The 19,178-nt window shown below is 43.6% G+C and overlaps 3 protein-coding genes across 4 annotated transcripts; 1 reads left to right on the top strand and 2 right to left on the bottom strand.

The window, feature by feature from the left end:
• Positions 1–7: 7 nt before the first annotated feature.
• Positions 8–11,528, bottom strand: clcn7 (chloride channel 7). 2 transcript variants are annotated; one of them, XM_029159722.3, is made up of 25 exons: positions 11,277–11,528; positions 10,254–10,331; positions 9,226–9,291; positions 8,787–8,852; positions 8,524–8,656; positions 8,284–8,393; positions 7,744–7,824; positions 7,590–7,652; positions 7,318–7,401; positions 6,979–7,072; positions 6,063–6,127; positions 5,801–5,917; positions 5,660–5,714; positions 5,361–5,421; positions 4,476–4,617; positions 3,979–4,072; positions 3,718–3,893; positions 3,556–3,607; positions 3,348–3,475; positions 2,614–2,699; positions 2,353–2,485; positions 1,913–1,972; positions 1,653–1,829; positions 1,495–1,575; positions 8–1,391 (listed from the first exon to the last, which is right to left on the bottom strand). In XM_029159722.3, the coding sequence occupies exons 1-25, from the start codon at positions 11,388–11,390 to the stop codon at positions 1,305–1,307; spliced, it is 2,403 nt and encodes an 800-aa protein (XP_029015555.1). In that variant the 5' UTR covers positions 11,391–11,528; the 3' UTR covers positions 8–1,304. The 2 variants fall into 2 exon arrangements, with proteins under 2 accessions (XP_029015555.1, XP_029015556.1); XM_029159723.3 differs by lacking the exon at positions 10,254–10,331.
• A 113-nt stretch (positions 11,529–11,641) lies between these two features.
• On the bottom strand, positions 11,642–14,845 carry LOC114860885 (mediator of RNA polymerase II transcription subunit 15). The gene is given in 9 exon segments (XM_055511006.1): positions 11,642–12,094; positions 12,097–12,705; positions 12,838–12,901; positions 12,982–13,736; positions 13,739–13,949; positions 13,951–13,982; positions 13,985–14,054; positions 14,338–14,510; positions 14,649–14,845. Coding segments are annotated over 9 exon segments (2,052 nt in total). The 5' UTR covers positions 14,686–14,845; the 3' UTR covers positions 11,642–11,993.
• Positions 14,846–15,170: 325 nt separating this feature from the next.
• Positions 15,171–18,008, top strand: slc2a6 (solute carrier family 2 member 6). The gene is made up of 8 exons (XM_029159741.3): positions 15,171–15,312; positions 15,604–15,875; positions 15,952–16,048; positions 16,210–16,309; positions 16,387–16,580; positions 16,654–16,829; positions 16,903–17,168; positions 17,238–18,008. The coding sequence occupies exons 1-8, from the start codon at positions 15,259–15,261 to the stop codon at positions 17,585–17,587; spliced, it is 1,509 nt and encodes a 502-aa protein (XP_029015574.1). The 5' UTR covers positions 15,171–15,258; the 3' UTR covers positions 17,588–18,008.
• The last annotated feature ends 1,170 nt before the right edge of the window (positions 18,009–19,178 follow it).

Genomic DNA, 19,178 nt, shown 5'->3' with positions numbered 1-19,178 from the left:
AACAATGTAAAACTTTTTTATTTTTACTTTATTCAATCACAAAAGGCTGATCCAATGGTTCAACACCTAGAACTTCACAAGAAAACAAACGGCACAGACAAGACAAAATCAAATGTAAAAAAAAAAAGTGCACAACAATAAACACTATGAGGAAATATTAGATTTACCTATGAACATAATACACACAAGTCTTGTGCGATACTTTGATTTGTCCACACAATTAACCTGTTAAACTAAAAAACACAAACTAAAGTTTACATTCACATGGAGCTTCATAAGGGACACTTGTGTCAGTAGTGGCTAAAAGTGCAAACATCTGGTGGTGATAAAAACATGTTAATAGAGGAGTATCAATACATACAGTAGTAAAAATACACAGGTATCGATTTGCTCAGAAAAGCGGATAAGATGATAAAATAGGATTTCTGTCTGACAATGTCTTCACTCTCTTCACCCATAAAAGACTCTTCTCCTTACCTTTAAAACTTGTAAAAGACAAACAAAAGTCTGCCTGAGAGCAAATGAGTCCGGTCCGTAAACCTCAGGTTAAAACCTCCATTTGAGATCAACAATAAATAACGCTTCAGTGCAAAAATCACATGCAAATTTAAAATACTTCATTTGTTGACATTGTAGACTGACTCTTCAAAGTGAGCAAGAGTCTGGTTTAGTCCAACAGAAAAAACATTTATCAGGACTGTCTGTAAAATTGTGAATTTTGTAAATTATATTTAACATATCGCTGCATTAAAACACCATAAGAGAACTAATATTAATTGTTCCCATGATGCTGAGTCAGAACCTGTCCCAGAAAGGGCAGATAGTCAATAGAGCAGCTAGAAGGAATCAAATGTATTATTATTCACACCTGTTGTTTTCCTCTTCCAGTGGCAAACCAACAGTAAAAGAGTAGCAACAGAAAACAGAAAGAAACTACACACACACACACACACAGAGTGGAAACTGATGCGTCACCAGAAAAACAGTAATGATAACAAAATGAGGAAGCTCCAATTTATCAAAGTGAACCAATCAACACATTTAATGGTGCAAGCTTGTGTGTTTCTCTTTGAATTGTTACACTAAGAGTAAGTAACACATTCAAAATGCCTTTTTGTTGATCTCCCGGGCCTGTGACGGGGTCACCTTGTGTTGTCATGGTGACGGGTTTGGCATCAACGTATAAAACTGACCTCTTGGTCCTTGACGGTGTCCATTTGGGCTGCATAGCTGGAGCTCGACAGCTTAGCGAGGCATCGGGTGGTCATAGTTCGTGGGTGTGTGTGCGTGTTTGTGTGTGTACACTATGTCTGAGCCAGCTGAAGCTCCTCCAGTCCATGCTTGCCCATATGATATCTGGCCAAGTCCTTTCTGGTCACCAGTCCAATCACCTGCAGACAGTCCCAATTAAAGAAATGTCATGCATCACATAACGGTCACACATGAATGTCATCTTTAAACATCATGGATGAAAACACAACCACACACACTCACCTTGTTCTCATCATTCACCACCACTAAATGTCTGAGTCCCAGAGCTCTGAACAGCTTAAACACACGAGGCAAAGATGTTTCCTAAAAACAACAGGCTTGTTTACAATACACAGCATTATCCAATCAATCCAGAAAAGATGTGTGTGTTTGTTTTTTACCTCTGGCACCGTATAAGGCGTTGGGTTCATGAACTCCGTCAGGTCCATCATACACTCCCTCTCATCCTGGGAGACATGGATGCTTTGGATCGGGGGAAATCGGGGGTAGGCGTCCCGGAAGTCCTTCAGCTGGAGCTTCCTCATGGTCAGTCGGGATCGAGCCAGCTCCACAAACACCTGCACAACCAGGACAAAGTCTGGTTCAAAACCTTGCACTTTACTTAACAGCACTGTAGCAAAGCCTACATCACTGATGTTACCTTGTGCTTGAGAAGAACAATGAGCTGCGAGCGGAGTATGAGGCCACAGAGCTTCGCAGGCTGAACGAAACAAAAAAATATATTGGTATATATAAAACATGTATCATATTAGATCTCTACTTAAGCTCAACTTTGTCAAAATTAATATATGTAGGTGCAAATGACATTTCTCCCATCTGAGTCTTCTCTTTAGAATCAAAGTATCCTAGTTCACATTCCCAGTAGTAGAAATACTATCATGTGCTGTCAGTGAATAATTAATAGTTCATTGTTTTACAGTGAGCCTTCAGCCACGGATCCACCCATGGCTGCATTTTATTCATAGGTGGATCCAATCCAACTTTGACAAATGATGGTTTGATTCATTCAAGTAATTGACAAATGATGGTTTGATTCATTCAAGCGATTGCTCAACCCAGGAAACAAACAGTCCTCTGTACCTCATCACTATTGGCGACCTGCACGACAACGGGGAAGCCGTTGTGACACGTAGATGTGTTGCTGAGGATGTCCACGATGGTCCCCACCTTCTCTATCCTGTTCAAACACGTGACCGGAGAACTCATCACCTCCCTAGATGGAGAAGGTACAAAGAGGGGGAAACATAGAAATCCAAGGCAGAATGAGACAAACCTGCCAGCAGGGACGTCTTAACGTTAGAGTCATCACATGAGAATGTCAGAGCGCAGACAGGATTTTACCTGGCAGTCAACCAGTGGGAGGTGGCCGGAGCCTCCCAGTGCAGGAAGGGAACACTCTGTAGCTTGATGTGGATGTCATATAAACCCTGGACCAAGAAGACACATGGAAACGTTCTATAACTTAACATCAGGAGTAATTATCAGGCTAATAAATTGTTTTATGAAAAAAAGGAACATATATTCTATCCAATATGTTAGGATGATTAATTTACTGTAATAAATGAGAAATGAAAGCAGAACATTAGTGAACTAAGAAACTGAAACAAAGAAAAACAGGAATTAAAACTGCAAAATTAAAGTGAAAATTTTTATAATTTGTGTAACTACATATATTCAGTACTCAAGAACTATGTCATGGTACTTTGCTAGAGCTTTACTTATTTACCGCTTTAGCTACGTTTGTATAAAAAGATCGAATATTCCATACTCATGGCTCATAAAACGGGATTAACTGCAGTAACTGGCAGTGCACAAACCGGTTAAAGTCGCCTCCACCACGAGTTATACCATTTTTGTTCCACACCCAGTCACTAGCAACTTTAACCTTTGCTCCTAATTAATTACAAAAACCTCATGTGCCATGCATTTAATCAAACAGTACTTTTTTTATAAAACAACAACAACACAGTTTTACAGAAAGTGATAAGAATTTAAAGTGGTACTATTTGAAATGGAGTATTTATAAAGCAGGATTTGACTGGTGTCCCAGAGTGACTGTCTGCCTGATCACTCACCTCAACAAAGTAGTCCCCAACTATCTTTGCAGTGATAAGTACAAGCATGATGGGAAAGCCGTACGTGACATTTCCTGTCGCTTCCATCATGATGACAGTCAAACTGATAGTCATTCTCACAATGCCACCTGCACGGAGCAGAACGTTACGATTTATATTAAGTGTGAATTTAAACATTAACTCATTCAGGATTTGATCAGTCACTCACCTAACTGGGCCGCAGCTCCAATTAAGGCATATTTACCAGGGTCAGCCCACATCTAACAAACCACAGACAGCAAAGTCTAACAGCTTTCATACAAATTTAGTATAAGAAAGTGAACATGCCTGGTCCTCATCCTACAGAACCAACGTACATAGACAAACTAACCGAGTCAGAGGAGTGGGTGATGGAGGCCAGCAGGATTCCACACAATCTGCCCCAGGCTGCTCCTATTAGCAGCGAAGGGATGAAGACTCCAGCAGACACTGCCAGGCCGTAGGTCCAACATGCCAGGAAGAAGTAGGTCAGAGTGAACAAGCCCAGCGTCAGAGGACTGCTGGTTCCTTTGAAGACAAGACATGTTTTTTGTTGCCATTCTGCTTCACTTTGATTAATCTCAAAATACACAGTAATGACTTTTAGCTGTACCTGGCTGGTTGTGGAAGAGACTGCGGACACTTTTTTCAGGAGTGTTAAAAAAGACTGTAGCCATGGAGTTATATTCTCCATCTGCACAGAACAACTAAAGGAACCAAAGATGCGACGATAAGTAGAAAAAGTAGAGCAGGCACAAACAGATTAGTTTAACACATCCTCACTAATAGATAAAAGGACAGCTGAGGACAAGTGGAAGATGGTTAGTTCTGAGTACATGCCATCATCACCAAAGATGCTGGATGTTCACCAACTGAAAATATACCAAGTAGTTTTCTAAACACTTAGAATTTAGTCATGACATACCATATGATAACTGATTAACACTTCCTATTGGACAACATTCTAGCCAATAATGCTGGAAGCTCAGGAGAACACTTCTGAGAAACAGAAGTATCTGATCTCCCAGGGAATGAGTCAAATGCAGAAGTGTCTAATAAGGTAATTTCCTTCCTTATTTGAGATTCTCAAGTGAAATTTGTGAGCTGTACCTGAAGTGGGTAGTCCTCAGAGCTGTTTGAGTCCAGAGGCTGACAGTCATTGGAGAAGTACATCATGGTGAAGGACACCATCGCCGTCACCGCAGCAACCAACATGGCCTCCATCACTTGCAAACATGGACGATGAACGTACCTACAACACATAGAATATCTGTAAATGAAAAACTCGGGACTTTCCCAAAGGTCCAGTTCAAGAATGCTATGAAACCAGTTCAGTCGAAAAAAAACAACCTCTACTGGAATGAAATGTGACACACATATAGACGGGTATTAAAAAAAGAGTCACCGTGTCATATGAGGAAAACAAGGCCTAGACAGGTGGGACATTTACTCACTGGTCACTTAATAAGGTATAGCTTTACAGAACACAATCCAATACAGCAACTTCATCAACTTATACAAGGTTACGATTTAGCAGCCTTTAAGCTGAAGCTGGCAAAAAGGTGATAATTCTCTTAAAGAAATATACTTTATTAGCAACTGTTGCACCTTAAATATTAAATAACATCCATTATGTCGAGACAAGGAAGTAGGAACCATGTAACTTTGCAGAAGTCTCCTCCCTGACGAGTTCATCACTCATTGTACTGGGACTATTTTTAAACCCTTCAATCAACAAGATGTTTTCTCATACAAGGTATTTATGAGTCAGTTCGTGGGACGTACTCTATGATTTCAAATAAAATCAGGTTTTTCTTTATTTAAAAAAAAAAAAAAACAACAACAAAAAAAAACACTGTGCTCCAAAAGACAAAGACGTGCAGTGGGTTCCATATACACAGACCAGAGCATCACCAATTTGTATAGAGTGGAGAACTAAATTACACTCTAATTCAGGGAAAACTGGTTGTATATTTCTAAAATCTTCTTTCTTACCTAATTCTAAAAATAGTCAGCCAGTAGTTGAGAAAGTTGAACAGTGCTCCCAGCAATCCACCTGCACAGGAAGACAAGACACGACAACTCTATTGTACGTTGTCTTTCTCTGGAATACTCTTCTCTCATTCAAAGAACCAAAAGAGTGATTACAAGACTAAGCTCATCTCTGACACTAAGCAAACACAACATTAAAACTTAATCTTTGTTTCAATTGCCTACATGAATGTGTTTTTGTTTAATTGAATTAAAGCATGTTTATGTTGTTAAATATTTGTCTAAAAGCAGAAGGTTCTCACCAATTGCTCCCATTGCAATAAACAACGGTACCTCATAGAGGTTATAGGTCATGGTCTGAAAAAGAACAGAACATCACCATTCACATTTACTGACAGACAAGATATAGCTGGAGATGCATAAAATAATAATATGCCACTCACTTCACTGTCAAAGCGTCCAAAGTTGATGAGACCTGGGCTGGAAAGTTCTCCAGGAGTGTTGTGATGGACGCTAAGGAAGAAGTTCAAGGTGAAGGTGGAGATCATGGAGGCAAAGAACTGGAGGAGACAAGTAAAAAAGGTGAAAGGGAGACACAAATGCAGAAACAACTAAATAAAAATAAATTTCCTTGGTAATATTAAGATCCCTAATCACATAAGCTATGAACTAGAATAGAAGTAGACACAGGACCACATCACTTACTATCCTCCACGTCAGCATCTGGTTCCAGAAAGAAGCTCCCTCTTCTAGAGAAAACAGAACTCCACCTGTCGTCCAAATAAACAAAATTACATTTAAGAGCTGCATAAAGGATGAGCGTACACTATGTATGAATGTAGGTGATAACACTTAGGTCACAGTACTGCAATTATCAGTACAACATTAGCTAAAACTGTTCCATTTACATAATAGTGACATAAAAATAATAGTGAAATAATGTTGGTGATGTCTGGAAACATCCTCCACATGTACGAGTAGCAGCTGTTTCCTTGCCAGTTTACTGTCACAACAAGTCACAGTAGTTCAGGTAAGTCAGGTGATGGCAAACACATGCTGCAGATCGAAACCAGCGTCCCAAGTATTATAGCAAGTTCCTCCAAGCAGTTTAACAATAATTTATCATAACATTAAAACCAGCAGCATAGGAATGATGGGTTATTCATTTTCAGATGGATTTGTTAAAAGTTGCACAGTTTTAGCTACTGTGGCCACAGGGTTTGCTGCAAGTATAAGCCTCTCAATACACAGCTGAAATATATATATATATATATATATATATATATATATATATATATATATATATATATATATATATATATATATATATATATATATATATATATATATATATATATATATATATATATATATATATATATATATATATATATATATATATATATATATAATATATATAATATATGATATATATTAACATATTCTGTGAAATGGTATGACTATGCACTATTTGCATTAACACAGTAAATCCCCAAAGATTGTACTGTTCACATTATGCTCTTGTTTCCATGCCTCTGGCATCACTAGAAAGAGTTTCCAAACAGGTTTCTGTGCTACTTTGGGTATGCAGACATACAGTACTACTGCTTTGTGTGTTTACCAACTGGTGCTCCAAACGCAGCTGAAACTCCAGCAGCAGCTCCAGCAGAAACAAAGTCTCTCTTTTCTGTGTCTCTCCGGAAGTATTCAAAGATCTGGTAACACACACCCAGCATTTATTAGTAGCGGTCATGATTTATATCCACTTTAAGGGAGTTAGTTTTCTACTTTCTACTCAGATATTCCCAAATCATGGCAATAAACAAGACTGACTCAGTTCAGCTAAAATTTATATGTTTGTACATTGGTTCATTTCAAGTTGTGTTTGTTTTCCAGTGGAAAACTGGTGAAGATCTATTTAATTACTGTAACACACCTGCAGTTTCAGGACCATACTGACCTTGAAGTCTCTCTTCAAAGATGTACTCCTGCCCTGAGAAACACCTGCAGCTATAACAGCACCAGAATGAATCATAGGCCCTTCCTAAAGGATGGTGGGTAAACAAGAGTATGACAGAAGAAAAAAACGTGATTTACAGGAATTTAATCAATAACAGTTTGAATTACATGTCACATAACACCCTAAATTGATCTTATATTAAATCACTTCACCTTTTAGCTGAACATTAAAGATCTGGTGTGATAGTTCTACTGATAAATACTGATTATTACCTTTCCAACAGCAAGACCCCCGGCCACTGAGCAGATAACACCAAACACCTTTACCAGCAGGGTCTACGGAGGACAAGGAACACATGAAAGGGTACCAAGGTTCCTGCTGTTACAGTATGTGCGTGCGTGCGTGCGTGCGTGCGTGCGTGCGTACCTTCAGACGAACCACTCTAGGAATCTTTATTCCATTCAGGTAACATTTAATTTGAGGAATACCACTTCCTGCTGCAACAGGCTGGATCACAGAGATAAAAGGAAAAGTCAGAAAACTAATTAAATAATCTAAAAAAGGAACTGAATTTCATTTGGGAACAATCATAATGGAAGTGGAACAATCTATCTGGCTATCACGTGTGATAGCATTCAAAGCCAAAGACGTGACAAATTTATGTGGTAGAAATCTGAAGTGATTGACTTCTTTATGCAACACAACAATCTCCGTTTTCCCTGACCTCTTTCTACAAACTCATCAAGTGTGGTTTAACCGGAATGGCCAGAATAAAAGAAGCAGATTTCACAATTTCAGACAATTTATTGCTTAATTAGTTTCACTTCAGTTTAAATGGTTTGGATCAAGACATTTAACTGGTTAAATACATTTAAAAGTGTGCGTGAGTTTAAACAAAAGAGAAAGCAAATTCAAATGAAACAGGAATCTCATGTCAAACTCATCAATTTCTCCTTTCAGACTCACCTCAAAGAACGCAACAATGATGGAGCCCACCATGACAAAGGCTGAATTGAGGACGGCCCAGAGGAGAAGAGAAATAGACAGGCCGCCTGCTTCTGTGAACTTCTCTATGTCTATGAGGAGTCACAGGTCAAGGTCAAGTCTGGGGGTGTTGAAAGCACACAGTAGAGACTGGGAAGATGATTAACTATCATGCCCGTCAGTCAATAAGGAACAAAGCTACTGTACTTTACATCAGGATACTCTCTTTGACTTCTTTATATTTGTACCCAGCCAGAATTTCCACCACGATGTCTATGCAACAGGCGACGAGGCCGGTGAAAAAACCAATCAGGCCACAGATTACCCAGCGACTGATCTCCAGACAGCGGAAATTCTGATCACACACGAAAATACATATAAAACGGCAGGACAGATTTGTCATAAGTCATATAATATTGAACATTTTTAGACAGGACAGTTGAAAAAAGCAATAATCATACTTTGGTGAAACCCCCTCTACTCACCATGTGACCCATCCTCCGTTCCTCTTCAAGAAACAGTTGGTTCTCAATATTATCATAATCCAGACTCTGGAAAAATAAAAATATACATAATAAAATCAGTTCATTGACTTATTCACCTCTGTGGTTCATGATAACGATATATATATACATACATATATATCCTAAATCCTAAAATACTTACTGTGTCTCTATATTAGCTATTGGTTCAATATCAGCAACATGATTTTAAACCTAAAATATGTTAATACAAAGCTGATTTTGCTCGTTTCGAGCCTGCTTAGAAGATTAATTCCTTCATGGCTTTGGGTTTTAGGGCATGAGGGGCACTTTCCTTGCTCCTTAGTGTTACTAATTCATTTAATATTTAGTCTTAACTCCTGCAATTAGTCACCAAAATAGGATGTGCTGCAGAATTATGTAATAATAAATTGTTGTTTACCTCATATTTGAGTGACAGTAGCTTCTCATTGTGAGGGATCTCTTTGGGCCGCGCTCTAAGAGAGTCCTGCAGGGAAAAACAGAGAGAAAAAGAGAGAGAGTTGACCATCGCAGCACTCTGTGAACTGTGATCGTTTGAGTCATGTGAGGGATGGTAAGAAGCTCAATTCAAAGAAATCATTGTGTATACAAACACACACAACACAGCATCAATTAAAACAAGATTTAAGGTTTTTATACTTGAAAGTGCAAGAAAGCAATGGTGCACGTGAGTGGCAACACAAAAATATCACACATTTACATGCAGTGTTAGATTCACACAGTTGTGGCCTGCTCAAGTAGCAACACATTCAGCAGTTGTTCACATGTTCACAAACGCAAAACTAAGCACAGAAAACTATTTTTTTGTACGGGGAAATCAACAAAGTCACATTGGCATCAGCTGGTGAAAAGACAGTGAGAAACTAGTGGAATGTAGATGGAACTAACAAGTGATGGTCAAATAATCTCAGTCAAAAGTCATGTGATCGTCTACTCCAGTTGTTATCACTAACTGTAGCCTGGAGCAGGCACTTTAAATGAATTACCCAGAGTGCATTTCAGCCACGGCCTGTCTCAGTTTCTTGTAAGTTTGAGACTAAACTCAATGTAAACGTAACGCTCTGCACATTATCAAACAGACCTGCATCAAACCATCAGACGATTTCATGTTTAAAATCTCATCTCTTCTACGCACACGCAGCTGTGGCTTGGCCAATTTAGCCTCTCAACCCTTGTGTGTCAGATTCTTCCACAAGATTCAGTCCCACTCAGCAGGAAGTAGCTAATCTTGTTCAAAAATATTTTCTTTTCCTTTATTTTATCTATAGTTAACTTCAAATGTCATGTATGCTGTTTTGATTTGGTTGAGGATATTAGAGGTGTGGAGGATGAGGTGACAACACTTCTAAAGGCGACAGGTTTCTGATAGAGCGATGATCAAAGGGAGTTAGACACTTAGCGTCACGGCATTTTGAGTTCACACTTTACCTCATCGGATGTTATCTCCTCTTCCAAATCCACTGTGCTGAGTCTGCCTATCTGAAATATACCATCTCCTTCAGACAGCTACAGGAATCACAGACAGCAACAGTTGAAGACACTTTTTAGACTATTTTCAGGCTTATGTTATGTTAAGATCAGAATCATGTTGGATCCCACCGAAGACTATGAATAAATATCACTACCCTAAGTAACCTCAGACTCCAAACAACTTCAACAACACTAATAATGGCCACGTGTGTCAGCATAGAGGTCTACACTGTTTATTACTGTCCTTTCTATTACTGTAAATGCAACAGTGATCAGTCTTCTAACATTTGACAGCATGTGCATCCTGTTATGAATGTCATTGAATGACTAGCATGCCTCAGAAGCACTTGAACAATACTCCTGTATGAACAATTTAAGGATATAACATGGGTTTGCCTCCAACTTTAGGAAATGTATGACTTATTCCACAGTTAAGGAAAAAAGGAAGTAGGATTTTCCAGTTTATTTCTATATGAGTCAGGAGTTCAGTCTACAGACATCATGTCTAACAGCTAACCACGTTAACAGCTTGATTTCTAATAAACTGACAGTGACCTTGCATTGAACTAAATATATTCAGACCACTCACTGATTACTCACAATAACCTAATAAATAATCACAGACTACAGTCAGGTTTTCAGGACTTTCTGAAAAGGCTTTCTGTTGGCAAATAACTGGCGCACTGTTAATTAATTAATTAATTAATTGCATCGTGCGAGTCATTTAAGCACTTCCAGGTACAAATAGCTTTAAACGCCGCTCGTTGTTGCGCTTGTTCAAACAGCCCAAAGTGAAAGTAGAATACGCGGAAATGTGATATAAAACAATCTTTAAACTCATGAGCATTCACGAACCATGCGTTATCAAAAACATGACTCAACACCGCTTTGTAACAGTCAATAAAACATGACACAGCATCTCGCGGTCGCTACGGCGGGGTCAGTTGGAATGCTAACCGTTAGCCACCGCGCTAACACTACCTGTCTGGAGCGTCTGGGCGGCTCGGAACCGTTAAGCAGCGGCGTGTCCTCCCCGGCTGCCCCGGACTCGTCAGTTCTGCTGGACCACGACACTTTCTTGGTGATGTTGGCCATGGTGGCCTCCGCTAGCGCGCCGCTCCAGCCGTGGCTAAATACGTGCAGTAATTGCAGTGGCTGCCGCTAGCTAACTACTGTTTTGCTTCCCCATGACCGTCCATGTAACTCGTGACGTTTTGTAAGGCTCGCGTGCAGGCACAAACATGATCGTTAAAGCGCGTTGCATGCTGGGATTTGTATTTTTGTTAAATTCAGAAAATTACATGTATTGTTTCTTTTGTAGTGAAGTTATTTTGGAACTCATTTAATTTGATATTACTGCTAGTTTATTTATTACCCAACCACAAGAACTGGTCACATGCATTTTCTTTGAAACAGATTATGATATAAAAATATTTTATATAATATAAATTGAGCAGTTTTGTCAAATGCGATAAACATATATGCAACAAAAAGCATCAAACAAATGGCAAAACAGATAAAATGCAGACAATAAAATGGGATCCAAAGTATTTATAATGACGAATACCGAAATGTACTGAACGAAAAACTAACATATGCTTTTTACACTTTTTTATAACCTGTCAGAATTCAAATTAACTCTTGAAGTGAAACTATGCATTTACATTTTTATTTGGGTTTGTTTCTGGGTGGATATTGTCACACACAGTACTCCAAACATTCACATGACACTTGCTGCACTTGCCCATGCACATCTTTTATATCCTCCATGTCCAGCACCACCCCTCTAGGCACACCTTCCCATCTGCCACCCCTTTAACTTCAAAGTCGCTCAGCACTCGGTTCCATACCCTGAACCCTGCCACCTGTCCGACAAAACCCTCTGTGCGGTGATACCCTCCACCAACAGTGTCCTGCTCCTGCCCAAGAACCACAGCTTCACCTCCAGGAATCTCCCAGCCTTTTCTAAAGTTGGAGCCTGAAGAGCCGAGGCGCCGATCCGTGTAGTGCCAGAAACGACCTTGGATGGAGGACCAGAGTACACAGAGGTGGTGCCAGCGGGAGTCCAGGAGCGAAGACATGGGAAGACGGCGAAAAACGGGGTCTCCAATGACAAAGTCCAGGGAGGGTGAGGAAGCAGAGGTGTAGGACGAAGACGAGAAAGGATGGGAAGTAGAGGAAGGAGAACCGAGGAAAGGCACTGTAGAAACCGAGGAGTTTCGCCCATACAAAACTAACTGGTTGTCATTGTCGTCTGTGGCATAGGAGATCAGAGTGCCGACATGCGAGGCCTCCACACGGAGCCACAGACAGACAGACATCTCAGAAAGGTCAGGGAGAGTCGACGAGAAGGTCACATAGTTCTCTACTGATGTAGAGGGGAAGAACAGCATGGAGTCCACGTTACAGACTGCAGACAGAGGGACAGTGTGAGTTTAGTGCATTTACACTGCAAGCGCCTTGACATATGAGTTCAACATGAATATCTGTATACTAATAAAATGGATCTAAATCTAAATGGAGTAGAAATGTTTACTTTTACTTACTGGTTGCAGGGGGTTCTTCTTGGGAACTGACTGATCTGGGATCTTGTGCCTAGCAGGAAGCTGGAGTAAGTTATCAGATCAGTGTGTCGCTTTGTGCCCCCACCTCTGCTGTCCACCTACCAGCCTCATGAGCCTCAGACTGGGGTTGGGGGTGAAAATCCGAGGCCTCTGGTTGGGGATTTGGTTGGTTGCTCTGGTTGCCACTGCTGGGCTGGGGATGGGGTGGAGGCCTGGGTTGAGGCTGGGGATGGGGTGGAGGCTTGGGTTGAGGCTGGAGATGGGGTGGAGGCTTGGGTTGAGGCTGGAGATGGGGTGGAGGCTTGGGTTGAGGCTGGAGATGGGGTGGAGGCTTGGGTTGAGGCTGGGGATGGGGTGGAGGCTTGGGTTGAGGCTTGGGCCAAGTGGAACCACTGGGTTTCTGCATCTGACCACGAGGGTACAGCGCAGGTTTGGGAGACCGGTGCCGTGGGGTGGTTTTGGTAAGGCCTTGCCTGGACCTGCACCTGGACCTGGGACTGGGGCTGGTCTACAAACGGGGGTTTAGCATTCAGATACCCAGGCTGCTTTGTTGACTGCTGTTGATGTGGCTTGACTGGTGACTGACCGTTCGTCTTACGGCGGCTGGGTCCTTCTGATCCGTGATGTGTACGGATCAGGACCCTTTCCGGACTCCTCCTCCGAGCCCCGTAGTAGCCCTGTGTTGTGACAGTGAAGCTGTACGGCTCCTCCCTCCCTGATGCTTTGAGCTTCTCGCCTTCGTTCCGCTGCAGAACCTCCTCGAGCCGGCCTTCGAGTTGGTCCACACGCTGCCCCTTGTTCAGAGCCTCCTGCAACCCTTGGAGTCCAACGAGCAGCTCATCCCGATGGACCTGAAGGGCAGCCAGCCTTTCCTCTGGCTCTGGATTTCTAGGGTGAGGTTGAGGACGTCCTGGTTAGGATCAGGCTTTTGTGTTTGGACCTGGCACTGGTTCTCCCTCTGGTTCCTCTCCACTGAAGACAGACGATTCACCAAGCGTTTATTCTTCTTTTCAAGCTTTCCGCTCCACTCCCTGAGACCCTCTATCTCCTGCGTTGTGCTCTGCGTGAGGTTCTCGAGGTCCTGCGACATGATAGTGATAGTGGTCATTCAGGGTCTGAACTTGGAGGAGTTTCTGTTCTGGTTCTGGGCCAACAAGTCCAAACGGGCTCGGGTCAGTGCCTGGAAATGCCGAAACTAGCACACAAGAAAAGAGTTTTGCAGCTGTTTCCCCGACTGAGTTAAGGGTCAGGAAAGTCCATGAAATCACCAGGACAACAAACACATACACAGCATGTCTGTAATAAGGACTCCCAGAGTTATTGCTCAGCTCTTTCTCTATGTCAGCCTTCCGCAGTACTTGTTGACTAACATGATAGTAATCAGTGCTTTTTTAATAGAGAGAAGAACCGACTTTTAACAAACAGTTGGATGAAAACACATCAAGGATAAAGGGATGTGCTGTTTGATGCAAACTGACCTGTATGTTCAGCTGTTGTAGTTTGTTGGATACGCGATCGCGTCCCCGCACATTCACGAGCTGGACCTGCAGCAGAACCAGGATCAGGGAGCTGATGAAGCCCATGATGAAGCGGACGCGAGCTTCGCTTTCTGAGTGGATACACAATACACGACAGCGCACACGCTTTCCAGCTGGGGGGAAAGCACAGATGGATTTAACAGGTTTCTCTCCTCAACTCAGCAGCGAGAGAATGTTGTTCTCACAGAAGTAGGAAACAGGAAATAAGATTATTGGAAACCGGTGCTTAAGGCAATAAACTACATACATACCTGAGATCAGCTGTACATACTGTACCGTGCTACACATTAGCAGCTCAGTTAATGACTCGACACTGTCATGATGCGTGGGCCGAGGCAGAAGCGCTCTGTACTTTCCTCTTCCCCCTGACACGACGCTCCGGGGCCTGGCTCGGCTCTTCTTCTGCTTTTTTCTTTGAATGGCCCAATCCAGGAATCCCTGTTGGCCCCTCTCTTCTGCTTTCTACTCATGACCTGATTGCAGAAACGCATCCAGGAGCTGGACAGCAAATGCCAAATGTCCCAACGTTCGCTCGTCAGGTCGGGTTTCACTTCTGAAACATATCTGTTGGAGGACAGTTTCTAGTTTCATTTTCATTATGGACGCTTGGCACGCATGCGAGCTCTGGTTAGAGGGTCAGTGTCCATCACAGTCCACACACTGAGGTTCGCCAGACTGGAGATTTCACCTGGAATTCTTCTAGATCTCCTTCATTTTTTTCCTAAGTTGAAGAAAAGCAAGAGAATTCTCAACTGGATCTTTCCCCTTTTTTTCTTTTTTGACTAATTCATCTCTCTGAGCGTCAGAGGATCCTTGAACAGGTCGTGAAGGTCGTGTTTAGAAGCCTGCTGTGCTGTCGACATGACTGAAGCAACTCCGCTGCTGAGGAGAAGATCTGCACCATCTGACTCGCAGGTTGGAGACATTTCATATTTAATTGATTGTAAGAAGATTGTTGCATTAGAATCATATTTTGCATAGAAGCATCAAGAGAAGTCATTTTATGTAATACTATTAATGATTATAAATAAAGAATTACAGATTCTGTTAAATACATAGCACATTTTTTATTATTGGGGTGATGCAAAGTTTATTGTCTCACTATAGAGCAAAACAGAGAAGTACAGCGTCCTGCACCAAGCAGAACCCATTGTTTACACAGTAAATAGAGTGTAGAACTCAACCAGCCACTTCCTGTCCTCCCAGATCAGGAACTCCAGACTGTACCTGGCCGTCTTCTCAGCCGTCCTGGGGAACTTCAATGCCGGCTACTCTCTGGTCTACCCGTCCCCAGTGCTGCCCAAGCTCCAGAGCCCAGACGCCGACCCTCGGCTCAGGATGGACACCGAGTCGGCCGGCTTGTTCGGCTCCATCTACACGCTGGGAGCCGCGGCCGGAGGACTTGGAGCCATGCTGCTCAACGACAAGGTCGGCCGGAAGATGAACATCATGATGTCGGCCGTGCCGTCGACCGTGGGGTGCGTTTAAGGTCCTGCTGTCCCGTCTGCAGGGATTAAGCGGCGCGTTGCTCAGGCCTCTGATTGTTACCCTCAGGTACATGCTGCTCGGAGGGGCCGTGAACCTGGCCATGCTCTACGCCGGGCGCTTCCTGACGGGAGTTGCCGGGGGAATGACTGCAGCATCTATTCCTGTAAGTTCCCATCATTGCAACAGACCATATACGCGTTTAGTTTCATTCTCAAACCTGCTGCAGACACAAACGCTTCCTCTTTTCTATCGCTGACTTTCTCCACAGTCCTGAACTTCACACTTCAGTGTGTGTGTGTGTGTGTGTGTGTGTGTGGATCACAGGTTTACATCTCAGAGATCTCCCACAAAGGAGTGAGGGGAGCGCTGGGCTCCTGCCCTCAGATCACCGCTGTGTTTGGGGCCCTGGCGCTCTATTCGCTCAGTGAGTGTGTGTCATCGGAGTCGTCGCATGCGCTGCGATGTGTTTCCATCTCACCGCTGTGATTGTGTGATGCACAGGCCTGGTGGTGGACTGGCGCTGGCTGGCGATCGCTGGAGAGGTGCCGGCCGTGCTGATGCTGGCGCTGCTCGTCTTCATGCCGTCCTCCCCCAGGAGGCTCCTCTCCATGGGCCAAGGCCAGAAAGCGGAGGCGGCCCTGCGCTGGCTGAGGGGAGGCCAGTACAACGTTCGCGCCGAGCTCAACGCCATACAGGTCAGACTGGACCGGAGCATTTGGGGGAAACGGAATGGCCGTTAACGGTGCTGTCGTGTTTCCACCAATGCAGCACAGCATCGACACCCAGAGCAGAGTCACGCTGGCCCAACTGGCGACTCCCCTCTACTACAAACCCATCATGATCTCCGTAGTGATGCGGTTCCTGCAGCAGATGACAGGCATCACTCCCATCCTGGTCTACCTGCAGCCCATCTTCGCCAAGAGCCACGTGTCCCTGGCACCCAGGTAGGCGCCCGCGCGTCCTCCCGCCTGCACGTTCGGAGACGAGCCGCCGCATCGCGCTGCCCTCGTGTTGCAGGTACGACGCTGCCATCGTGGGAGTCGTGCGACTCCTCTCCGTGGTGGTGGCGGCCAGTCTGATGGACCGCGCCGGGCGCAAGGCCCTGCTCTACACGTCCAGCATGCTGATGTTCGCGGCCACCCTGACGCTCACCATGATCTCCCACCGCACGCCGTGCCCCGCGCCTCTCAACCTCACGGCCTTGGACGCGGGCGCGTTGGAGGCCGGACACCACAGCGCAGCCAGTCTGATTCCTCTCATCAGCACCGTGGTCTTCATATTCGGTGAGTGTGAGGTCGGGGAAATGCAGAGATGCTGAGGCTGATGTGACAGCTGTGTGTCTGGTCTCCTAGGATACGCCATGGGGTGGGGCCCAATCACGTGGCTGCTGATGTCAGAGGTGCTGCCGCTGGTGGCGAGGGGCGTGGCCTCGGGGCTGTGCGTCACCGTCAGCTGGCTGACGGCCTTCATGATCACGTACGCGTACACACACCTGGCCGACGCCTACGGCCTGTACGCCCCCTACCTGGTCTTCATGGTGGTGTGCGTGCTCTCGCTGCTCTTCAACGCCGTGTGCATCCCCGAGACGCGCAACCGCTCGCTGGAGGAGATAGAGAACTACTTCCGGACCGGGCGCACGTTCACCATCAGGAGGGGTCAGTCGGTGCAGGGAAACATGCCGCCCAAAAGCACCAGCTCCTGACAGGACCGGGTTTGGGTACTGTTCCATTTCACTTTATTGAGTGGAATTCATCACAGCGCTGCTTGTGTTGCCTCATGTTCAGTCGGGGGAGCAGCACATACAAATAGAAACTATCTTCAACAGAAAAAGGTTGGATTTGATCCAGACCCTTTTGCCATTTTGCACCAATATCCTGTGGTAAACTCAGTGAGGCCGCTGACATTGATTTGTGTATTTAGTCCTCGGCGTCGCCAACGCGCTGGCGGCTCAGCAGGACAGGTCGCATGCCAGCGCTTGAGTCACAGCCAAGGATTCCCATCTGCGCCCAGGACATTCCTGTCCTCCCAGCTTTCTCCTCCTCGTGTCCATTATGTCCCCGAGTACGAATGTATGTAATGTTTACTGCGTTTAGTTACAGAGCAAATAAACTGGAACAACTGTATTGAGCGATTATTCTCTCTGTACCAGAAGCTGTTTATTGATGTTTGTTGTTGTTTTTCCATTTGATCCCACTCATTCATACTCACTCACTCACTCACATTCACACACATCACTCTAAAATAATGTCTTTATTGAAAGTCTCTCATGTCTGTTTCCATAATAAGAGATGATGCTGAGCAGATGTTTAGACAGATGTTAGAAAAGAAAGACTGAACCTAATGTAGCGATCCAGCAAAACCCCTGTTCATGAGCAGAACCAGTCTGGCCTCCAGTCTAGTTTGGCTGACGGCATGTGGACTAACCGCAGGTTTCGGTCTTTTAAGCCACACCTTGCCAGAATCTCTTATCTTGCCTGTCATCGGAAGCAGACGTCTGAATACAACATGAGTCCTGGAATCTTCTCTTAAAACTTTTTACGTCTTTGTAACAAGTAAAAGTTCACACACATCCACAACAATGGCCACAATGCTGCGATGGTTTATTGGCCCATTTTGTTGCCTTGTAGTGTTTTTCTCTAAGGATTACTGGTTCAGACGCTCATAATGCGCCGCTGAGCTGCTACATAAACAGTAAATGTCATGCAATGAAATGAGTCAACGTAGCTCTAACTACCACAATAAAAAAACAACATCATACATTTAGATATTTACATTAATGTCTGAAGTTCAATAAACACACACTGATTAGCTTAAGTGTAGAGCCTGGATGTGACTCACTGATTATTACCATGAGATAAATAAACAGTTATAGAATTACATATTGTACTTTTTAATATTTTATGAACATTTCACATTTTGCATATAAACACTGTGATGAAGACATCAGGGGATGAACGCCGACTCATGACTGTCTCATGACTGTCATCTTCACTCAGGTTTTATACCTGCTGAGTCACAGGCTATTTTTATAGATTTTATTATTCTCACTCACTTCCTTCTTGCAATCAATGCCTCTCATCTCGGCTATTTTATACATAATTTAGGAGGTGTCATCTATTTAGGGCTTCGTATATATATTTAAATATATATTTTTTCAATATATATCTGAATACGTCTTTAGACATAAGATGAAGGTCTTTTATTGTGTCTGGCCTTTTGAACCCGTCCCACTCTGTTCTTGTGGGTCACCCAGACTCAGCTATACAGAATCCTGCTGGATTCTGGGGCAGGGT

This window comes from Betta splendens, chromosome 8 (assembly GCF_900634795.4).
Source record: "Betta splendens chromosome 8, fBetSpl5.4, whole genome shotgun sequence".
NCBI lineage: Eukaryota > Metazoa > Chordata > Actinopteri > Anabantiformes > Osphronemidae > Betta > Betta splendens.
Note: the sequence above shows the minus strand (reverse complement) of the source record. Positions and strands in the feature narration are given on the sequence as shown.